The 10,864-nt window shown below is 39.7% G+C and overlaps 1 protein-coding gene across 3 annotated transcripts in view; it reads right to left on the reverse strand.

The window, feature by feature from the left end:
- Window positions 1–2,508, reverse strand: part of LOC102951886 (pleckstrin homology domain interacting protein) — a 138,501-nt gene extending 135,993 nt beyond the window's left edge. For 2 of the 3 annotated variants that reach the window (XM_042986702.1, XM_042986701.1), the window contains exons 1-4: window positions 2,268–2,508; window positions 2,094–2,152; window positions 1,929–1,958; window positions 1,680–1,739 (exon numbers count right to left, since the gene is read on the reverse strand). In XM_042986702.1, coding sequence (XP_042842636.1) covers window positions 1,680–1,739; window positions 1,929–1,958; window positions 2,094–2,152; window positions 2,268–2,307 — 189 coding nt within the window. In that variant the 5' untranslated portion in view covers window positions 2,308–2,508. The remainder of the gene's footprint in view (window positions 1–1,679; window positions 1,740–1,928; window positions 1,959–2,093; window positions 2,153–2,267) is intronic. The other variant, XM_042986700.1, reaches the window with a different exon arrangement.
- Window positions 2,509–10,864: the final 8,356 nt, after the last annotated feature.

The following is a 10,864-nucleotide window of genomic DNA, read 5'->3' on the forward strand; positions in this document are numbered from 1 at the left end:
TAATATCACATTTTAATTTTACAAGAAAACAGCAATCTTCAGTGACTGAGGTTTTTATGAGATGCAAGAATGAGTTTTGTAAAATCTGCCCAATTCTTAAAAACAGAATACTATAAGCTCCATAATTTTTTCAAGTAACAAGTCAAGGAACCCACTTAGGATTTTGTCAAATATTTACACCCCCCCCCTCCAAATTAAAATATTGCAGGCACTGAATCTTAGAGTTTGCTTCAAACTCCCTGCATTCACTGTAGCAAAGTATTTAATGAAAGCCTCGATCACTACTTGAAAACAGAGTGTGGAAATAAATATATTGTTAAGGCTCCATTAAATTTCCTAAACCTAATGGACGCTTAATCTATATTAAATCGTAAGAGATTTAAACTCAAAAGTTAGATGTTCTACATCCAAATGAAACAAATGCCACCAAAATCTTGTCATGCTTTCACCTCACAGAAGACATTCCATTCCAAGGTAGGTGAAACTTCCTAATCGTTTCAGAAGCCCTCATGAAATAACGTTATACTCGTTAGAACCACCCCAAAACATCAGTTCCGAGTCAGTTGCACTGCACAGATTAAGCGCCCCCACCACCCCCGCCGTGTGATTGCTTTTACTGCTCCAGACACACATATTCATACAAACAACCTAAGTCGGTTTAGGAGAGACAATATGAAAAAATACAACTACCGAACACAAATACGTTACTCGTCCAGCCACAACAGGTCCACTTTCATAAGACCATGTTTAGAAATTACTAACATAGTCACTGTGAAACCCCACAAAATTAAAAAAAATAGCTACTTTTCAAGCTATTAAACAAAATGCATCCCAATATAAGCTGGAAAACTTTTACTTGCCAAGTTCCATACCACAATAAATGTAAGCGTAAAAATCAAAACTCTTCAGTGACTTCCAATAACCGTTTTTACTGAAGTCGCGGAATAGCACGAGAATCAGCAAAATTAGAAAAAGCCGGTTAAACTTCTGGCTTTCAGGGGGGTTACAGGCTTTTACACTTCTGCGAATGTGTTTTGGAAAAAAGCAAGAGGAGCCTCCGGCCGAGTATCCTCATACATCCGAACCCCTCAAACAAAAAGCCTAGCTCTGAATTTAAGGAAAGCAAAAGAATCGAGAGAGGAAAAAAAAAAAAAATAACGCCTTGCTACGGTTCCGCTGCGGCTGAATAGCCTGCTTGTGAAATGCTAATGCCACTTCGGAGCAGTTAGTCACCAGCTATTGTGTGGGGCAGGAGAAAGCCGAGCCGACCGCGCGTGCAGAGCAAGCGAGCGAGCGAGCGAGCAAGCGCGCCCTCCTTCCTCGCGCCGCTCCCGCCGCCGCCGCCGCCGCCTCGCGCGCGCCCCCGCGCCCGCACGGACGCGCGCGCCGGCCCCTCCTCCTCCGGCCTTGCACTGCACAACACTCATGACGTATCTTTATTTCTAGTACATTAACAAAATATCACAAATAAATTGTTGGCAGCCCCTGCGGCCTCGGGGTGCGTGTCCCCCCGACCACTGCCCCCCGAAGCCCCCGCGCCGGCCTCCCAACCCTCCCCGTGGCCTTTGGAGCTTTCACGTTCTGGGGCCAAGTTTTTGTCTCTGTAAAAAATTGCGGGAAATTCAATTTTTATTCGACTCGGGGAAAAGTTTCTTTGCTCCGCGACGTGAATGTCTCACCAGATTCTGGTAGGTCCTGGGATGCTCCTTCCCGGTCCAGTCGGTGCGGCGGGGCAGCAGCTGCGGGGAGAGGACGCCCCGTGAGCCCGGCCCCCAGCCCGGGCCCGCCAGCTCCCCTCCCCCGCCCGCCCCGCGCCCCGGCGGGGACCCCGAACCCCGCGCCCCGCGCCCCAGCGGCGGCGGTGGCGGCGGCACGGCCCAGAGGCGGCCGCGCGGCGGCGAGACGCGCCGGGCCGCCGCCGCCCTTACCTCCTTCTCGGCCACCTCGCGGATCAGCACCTGCAACAACAAAGCGGGGAGAGCTGAGCCCCGCGCCCCGGGCCGCAGCCCCGCCGCCGCCGCCGCCGCCCTCCCCCACGCCCGCGAGCGGCGAGCGCCGGCTCGGCCCGCGCCGCGCGCCGCGCGCCGCCGTACCTGAGCCGCCTGCTGACAGGGTCCATCTTCCAGGAACCGGGCGATGAGGAAGTAGAGCTCTGCGCGGGAGAGGGGAACGGGGAGACACACAGGCTTAGCGGCCGGGCGGCGGGGGGCGGGGGACCGCGGGCGGAATCGCCCGGTGCCAGCGGCCCCAGCAGCCCCCCGACTTACCCGATCGCAGCTCCGAGAGGCCTTTCCTCTCACAAGACATGTTTATGGGTCACTTCAGGGCCGCCGGCGGGACACCCCGCCGCCGAGGGGAAGCGGGGATGGTGCCGCCGCCTGCCCTATAGCTGTCAGTGTGTGTTCACGAGCCCAGCCTCGGCTCCACCATTCAAGCAACGGCGGCGGAGGCGGAGGAGGAGGAGGAGGAAACAACAACTCTCAGGCAGCGGCTACGGCCGCCGCCGCCTCCGCCGCGGATCCCTCCGCCGCAGAAAGGAGTCCGCCGCCTTCGCGGCCCGGGCTTGGCCCGGTCCTCGGCCCGCGCCCCCGCCCCCCGGCGCAAAAAAGAGTGCCTCCGGCCCCGCGCCCAGCGCCCCCGCGCCCAGTGTGACGAGACCCCTGCCCTTTCCTCCCCGGCCAAAGGTGCGATTTATTTATTTATTTCCAGTCGGAGAAGATGTCGGAGTCGGAGCCGCCGGTTGGCTGAAAGGCGCTTTCTCTGTGGAGGCCGACCGCGGGAGGGAGGGGGCCGGGGACGGCTCCGCGGAGGGATCTGACGCACACGAAGCCGCAGCACAGGCTCTATTCAGTGGCGCTGGCTGGGGCTGAGATGGAAGTTAGTTTCTATGTAGCAGAAATGGGAAACAAATGAAGCAAAACTGCCCAAAGAGGGGAAATGCCCCGAGGATGGGTCTCACTCTCACGCGCGCACACAGACACACACGCAGAGAGCCCTCTCGCGCTGGGCAAACTCGGGATCGCGCTCCCCGGCCCGAGTTGAATGATAGTGTTTGGTTTCTGTCTCTTGCCATGTGCATGTGTATAAATGCTGCGGATTGGCATCTGTGTAAGTCTTGTCCTGCGTTATTTCTGCAGCCTATGCAAAGTGTTGTGTAATTTATTGGAGTGCTGTATATTGCAATAGAGGTTCGGCTTTTTTTGTTAAGCACTTGGCGTTTGCAAGCCCGTTATTTGCCGAAGCCACCTCTGCGTATATCTTTTATTATTGCCGTTGCCTTAAGCATTTTACATTTTAAAGATGTTTTATTTTAATTTATTTTATTGTTTACGGGCAAAGCGAACTCCTGATCTGTACTTCAGATACTCTTTTTCCTGGTTACAAAAAGGCTAGTGATGGCTAATTAGCGACTTGGGATTAAAGAACCTTAAAGGTTTTTTAAGTATTTACAAGAAGGAATAATGTAAAGCTGAGAGAAAGGAAAGAACGCTAATATTTATCTCTAACTGATCGGGAGGTAATTTACTGACAGATCAATACCCTACCGAAGGATATTGAAAGAGTATACTACAGTTTAACCAAGGTGATTAGTGATTAAATAATTTAAATTATCTGTGTATCTTGCAGTTGACTTCGTCATGCTAATTAATGGCTTCTAATTTGAGGTGTAAACCATTCCTGTTTACAGTTAATCACGGGAAGACTTCTTGAAAACTGACGAAAAGAGAAAAAATTAATCTTTCGTAAATTAGTAGGTAATTACCGGTTTTATATGCTAAATCATACATCTGTGTTTTGCTGATGAGGGTAAGGGCCTTGTTTTTTAAAAAACGAATATGGGTGAAATTAATGGAAACAATGGAAAAAGCCATTTGTTAGAAAACAAGGACACCAAGTGATTTTTATCTCCAGATGATTTAAGCACTTTTCAAAAAGACTTGATAGTTGATTTTTTTAAGGGTTGCATTTTAAAGGGAATTAGGATAGTCGTTCTTTGTTAACATTTAACAAAAGATTCCCCTTTAAAATTTTAGATAATAAACTGCGTTTTATGTATCTGGTCTAAAAAGGTTATTTGTGGGTAAAGGACCAACAAGCTGTATTATGGTTTTCTAGATTGTTTCCTCAAGCCTTGTTCCCTCCTAGCTCCTTACATTACTAGTGGGAAATACTTGCTGCAACTGCCTTGTGTTGCACTGCAAGACTGAACCGGTGTGATGCCCTATACTAAATATCCAGAAATCATCCTACATGTGAGGAAGAAGAAAAAAAGCCTCAACCTCTTTGGAATGATAGGATGTAAAAATTGCCTTTTAGAACAATCTTAATCGAATAAAAAAGAGAAGTTACCATGACTCGTCCTACTGCAGCCTGGTTATCAGAGCTACTGCATTTATTGAAATGGCTATCCTTCAAATATTGAAAATATTTGCATTTTTATAGACATGAATTCCATTCTATCTATTGTAGGTAAGTGGCTTGCTTCTAGATAGTTAGCTTTGAAAAGACAGACATTTAATATACCTTTTTGCAATTCTATTTGTTTCTATGACTGATGCTTTCTATTTTAACTTTTTAAAAAGTCTTATATTCTTCGAATAATTGTGATATTTTATATCATCATGATGTTCTTACAAACAGATTTTAGGAACTAAAAATTATAGTCATAATCTTGTGGTTTTGAAATATTTGTATTAGTCTGATTCTTACTAATAGATGTTTTGTCCTTGCAAAGGAAAATAAACCAAATTATGGCATGGAATATAAAATTACTCTGGGTAAAGTTTTCCATATATGTCTTGCGAGTGTTATGTAAACATGGAAAGCTAGTATGATTATCTCATGTATGCTTTTCATTTAGAAGCCACGAAAACTTTTCCTAAGCTTGCTACCAGTACTTAGCTCCTAAAAAATTGTTAAGGAAAATTTCCCTTCTAAGTTTTCTGGAAATGATGCTCTTGTCATTTTGACTAACCTTGGACAATGTTTATGGTTTCTTTTTCAAATACCTAATTTGGAGACATTTGTAAGCTTGTCTTTGAATTAATTTATTACCATCAGTCTGTTACAAGAAAATACAGGTTACCAGCTAAAAATTAAAACTTTTTTACAACCAAATAAACTATTTGTTTTTAACAGTAGATGTTAAATTGGATTTTTCTAAGTTCTTCAAATGTAACAAATACTCCCTTATAATTTTTTAATTTTTTTAAACATGAAACACATTTCTGGATTCTGGCATCATCAATTAACTATAAGGTTTACATTAAGTCACTTATTGTGCATATGTATGCAGAAAGTCTGTACATAGCAGATAGAAAGAAAGTCTGACCTTGAAGTCCTATACTTTAGTTCCCAAGGCCATGGACCTTGCACTTCTTCTTCCATTATTAACTCTTTTGCATGTGAGGATAGCTCAGATTCCATCTATGTCCCTTTTTGTTGATTATTTTAACTTTTTCATGGACTTCAAAAACAAAATGCCAACTTAAAAAGATTTCCATGCCTTTTATATTAGAAGGCTAACAAAAATAGTAAAAGTTTGAAAAGCTAACAACAAATGTATTTATCTAATACACTCTGTTTCGGAGAATTATGAACTTTTCTTGAAAAGTCAGTTTCTGTAAAATTCATTTGGCATCACATGAAACAAGATAAACACTTAAAAAGTTTGTCTTGATCATGATAAGCTATTATTCTAATGAAATAATCAAATGTTGCCATTTAAGTCCTTCCTAGAACAAGATGGGATGATATTTATAAATGAAAAGATCCCACTACCTTTATGAAATTTGGTTTGTCTCCAGTAGGATGATGAAATAATACATAACTCCAAAAAGATTCTGCAAACACAACTTTTGAGATTATATATTAAGTCTTGTTTTTATTTTGATGTTGTGCTTTTATTTTATAGCAAAAGCTTCATCCTATAAAGTGTAGAAATGGAAAAGTAGAAAGCATTCTTCTTCAGAAAATACCTTCTTTTTTAATACTCATCTGCCCTAACAACAACACACAACTATCAATAGAGTCTTATTTAACACACCCCACTCCTCCTCCTGGCTTGCTCCCTGATACTGTATGTTTCTGTCCATGTCTGTTTGACTTTCTCTCTACACAGACATTCTTCCTTCACAAAGCTTGGATGTATATCAAATTTGAAACATATGAGCAGATATACTCTTTGGCTACTCCAGAAAGAAAAAGATAACCAGCTTTAATAAACCAATCCATTATTTAACAATTTATATCGCCTCCCTGTATCTCATTGAAAAACCTTTTTACTTATGTTAGAGCACAATTCCTTTTAATATGTAACAAAAATTAGTTGTTTACCAACAATTGTATAATTCCTTACTTATTTGAATGTTATTAGTAATTCACCATTCAAAAAACTTCCATTCAAATAATTTTCCTCCAAATTAAATAATCCTAGTAGCTTACATATTTTATATGTAAGTCTTGGTTTACACAAAAAATACACATCTTCATGGACTTATTTATTTTTTTAACAACATGCATGAGTTAACAGTACAATTACAAAGATTAAAGAAGAAAAGCAATTTTAGAACATATTCCCACAAGATTTGGAGCAGCACAGTGGATGAAGTAGAAAAAGCTGTTCCAGATGGGAGGAAACTTAAAGGAGAAGTCTGTAGGCATGTTCTATCATATGCAGATGTCTGATGGATCAAGAGTGGGCCGGACTGAACACAGAACGGTGGAAACGGGAAGGTAGACTCGGGAAGAGATGCAGAGGCTTCGTAAGTTGCTAGTGGTGGTGTCTTAGATAAAACATGCTATTATGAATGTGATTTAAAGATGGGATTTGAGGACAAGAGGTAAGTAGTCACTTGCCTTTCCATATGCCTGAATTCATAAACTTTGAAAACCCCAAAGAAGAAAAAGTATTTATATGGGAAGAAAGGGGGGGGGGTTTATATGACAGTGAGTAATCTCTACATGATAAAGAACACTCAGAATCAAGGACACAAAGTAAATACTGTTGGTGAAGAAGGAGAATGGTTGTTTAAAGAGTAAGATCTTACTGACAGAATGCCCAAAAGTCTGACCTGATACTCAAATATGAGAGTAAGATATTATAAAAGTAAGATACAAGTCAAAATTGAGAATGAAGCCAATTTAGATTTAAACTGACTTTGTAAAAAAAAAAAAAAAAAAAAAAAAAGTGTTTCCATTTTCCGAATTCCTACAGAAAGGTCTGTCAAGTTATACCACCTTCCTTGTAAATTGCCTTTATTTTTCTTCTTATGTATATATACTTGGCAAAGATCTTCTTAACTTATGTTTCTGTTACTTTAGTCCCTTTGATAGGTATACTTATATTTTTTGAAATGGTGATTAGCTAACTAGCTCAAACAAAGAATGTATTCTATTATACAGTTATAAAATTTAAAATAATGTTGATAACAAGTAGATCTTTCAGCTGAGTTGTGTGTGCGCAAAATTTAAGAAAGCTTACAATTTGATTTTGATATTACACCTACGAATTCCATTGTAGTCATAGTTTTCATACTTAAATTTAAGCACATAAACATATAGATGTAGATGAAATGGGTACAGTAGATTTTTTAATGATCATCAAAACTTATCAAATAACAATGATTTATAGAAAAACTAATATAGCCTTTAAATGGAATCTCCTCGTAAGCACGTATGTGTTATTTTCTCTCAATAGTTATCAGAAGTGATGTTACTGAACATCATTAGGGAACATCTTTGTTAAGAATATTGAGTAAGTGGTATCATGTGGAAAAGAAGAAATATATTGCCTCATTAAATGTCTCACCATCCTTACCTCTCCAGTTCGCATACATTACACCTTACACTTATTTTTGTCATTCAGTGTTTTGGGTTTTTCGGTACATATAAGATTTCCGTGTTTCCCCAATATCCCCATATTTTCAGTTTTTTCAGGGTCTCCATAAAATTTTCATTCTCTTCCATCACTGAAACTTTAGTTTCCAATGATAAACCAAGCATAGGAATTAAGATATGTAATCAATGTGGATATATCCTAAGAGCTCTAAAAATATAAAGAGGATCTATGCTTCTTATAGTTGAGAGTGCCACACATTAAAATCTTCAAGATCTCTTATTTTCAGCTCTCCTGGTTATTTACACAAAAGGCTAGGGAAATAATTTACACAACTTGTGTGAAAAGGAAGAAAAAGGCCTTCTGTTGTCTACTTTTCCTTAAGAAATGAGGTGCTAAGCAGGAAGCATTTTCTGTTTCTGAAGTATATTTATGTATTTTTGTACTACTAAATTTTTATTTCAACATTTTTGCTGAAGTCAAGATAAATGTGGCCTCTTTAGATATTAAATTTTGCTGAGTTAGAGGAATTACTGATTTTTTAGAGATAATCTTTGGAGTAATTAATGCAGCTTTCAGACTCTCGTTTGTAAAGTTTTCAATCTAATAGTGACTGAAGAAAACTTACATTGACTCAAAACCCGTTGTGATGTGCTTAACTTAACCTCTTTGAGATATTTAGTATGGGAAACTTACTTCATTTCCAGAGCCGGATCCCATCATGCCAAAAAAAAATTTTAAAGGCATCCTTGATGAACACACAAGGGCAAATTTCCATGGCACGATAGTAAGATATTTCCCCCTAACACCTATTAACATAGCATTCTTCTATTGAATAATTATAAAGGTCATTTTCCCTTTCAATTAGCCAGTTTCTCATGTGGCTTCTTAGTTTTTTCCTTTTTATTATTAAGAAAATATGTTGATAGAAACTTATTTTGTAAGTGTTAAAAAGAAAAATAAGAACTTCATCACAAGTTGTGACATGTACCACTTCTGTGAAGCCGTGTTTCTTTTTCTTGGGCAACACTGAAGTGATACAAGGACCAAAAGTCAACCTTTAATGTCTGCCCTTGTCTCCATATGCCATTCCTACTTCTATGCAATCCTCTTTGTAACATGCTTACTTTCTCTCCATGCATTAACTGAAGAACCAGCATTTAAACACTAGCTTGCAGTTGGACCCTCATTGTGTACTTTCATACAACACATGGACATACGCAGCTCACCAGACACTGATTGCAGATATGACCGCTAATCTGAAGTAGCTGAGACCCTCCTCCCTCCCCCAAAATGGCTGCATCTGGAAAGAAAAGGTTTTGGTGGTAGTCTGGCCAGTCCCCAGAAATTGTCAATTATTAAAATCTGACTTTATCAGCAGCAATATCTCAATTTATTGAACGGACTGCAAGAGATAGAATCAATGGCTATACATACCATTCAAATTTAACGATGATGAATTCACATTCCTGAAATAGAAACTATGATACATTTATACATGTAGACTATGTTTTTGTGTGTGTGTGTGTTTTTTTAAACATTTATCTTTGAGAGACAGAGAGAGATAGAGCATGAGCAGGAGAGGGTCAGAGAGAGAGACACACACACAGAATCGGAAGCAGGCTCCAGGCTCTGAGCTGTCAGCACTGAGCCCGACATGGGGCTCGAACTCATGGACCACGAGATCATGACCTGAGCCGAAGTTGGACACCCAACCAACTGAGCCAGCCAGGTGCCCCAATGTTTTTGTGTGTCTTAATATAATTGCTTTTAGTACTAAGTGGATATATTTTACAAATACTAGCAGGAATAAATTCCAGCAAGTTATTTTTAGTAACTGAAAAATTAACAACATAAAATCTTGTGAAATCAATTGCATGTGATATAGATTAATGTGAAAGCATTTCTTTCACAACACGTTTTTGAATAAGGGTATGATTTCCATATTAAAAAAATTAAGAATTCTAACAGATTAGTTGCAATTCTATAATATAAACTATAAAGAGGTTTGAGTCAAGAAGTTTTCTAGCCACAATTAGTTTGAAAACTTAAAAATCTAGTGTCAAGAATTACATTAAAACTCCAAAAATTTTTATAGTACTTTTTTTATAGTATTTTTTAGTATTTTTATAGTATTTTTTTTAAGTTACAAATGTATTATCATTCTTTAAAAGCTTAGTTCTTTTTAACTGAGATATTTATGCTTCAAACATTAACATTTGGAATCTAGAAATCAAGTTGCCTTATTAACTCAGGAGCAATTTTTAAAAACTTCTTTATCATGGAAAAATATCAAACATAAAGTAAAGGAAATAGAAATATGATCCCCTGGGTACTAGATGCCCAGTATTCATGATTATTTACATTTGGACAATCTTATTTTATCTATCCTCCCCTACCACCCCCTTTCTTGCCTAAATGTTTTAAAGAAAATCTCATCATTACTCCTGTAAATAATGTGATATGTAGTCCAGAAGCAAATACTAAGTAGCTTAGTTCTTTCATTGATGGATTGATCCATCATGTGAAATTTTTTTTACATATGGTAAAATATGTACCATATTTTAGACACTGTATTAAGTCCTGGGAATTGATTAGCTGGAAAAAGTCATCAGGACCCTTTCTAAGCAGTTCTCTTATGATGGGAAATGCACAGTTAACAAATCAGATCATCCCATTCAACTGCTTAAAACCTATCAATGATACTTTATGAACCCCTGGACGATCTGTAGTAGGATATGTGAAACCCCTCATAATCTGCCTGTCTCAACCTCTCCACACTCAACTTTACCCACTGGACCATAAGCAGTCTAAATGCCTCCTATATGGAATTAGTTTTCCAAACATGCCTTTCTTTCATTTTTGCACATGCTGGTCTCTCTTTCTGGAACCTTCATCTCAAAACCAGACCAATTCTCATGTAGTTTTCAAGACACCACTCAATTATCCATTGCTTCTTTGAGAAACTCTGTATGCATCTCCTGCTAGCAAACAAACCAGGTATTCATCCTCTGTGCTTCCAGAACA

The sequence above is a fragment of the Panthera tigris genome, chromosome B2 (assembly GCF_018350195.1).
Source record: "Panthera tigris isolate Pti1 chromosome B2, P.tigris_Pti1_mat1.1, whole genome shotgun sequence".
NCBI classification, from domain to species: domain Eukaryota; kingdom Metazoa; phylum Chordata; class Mammalia; order Carnivora; family Felidae; genus Panthera; species Panthera tigris.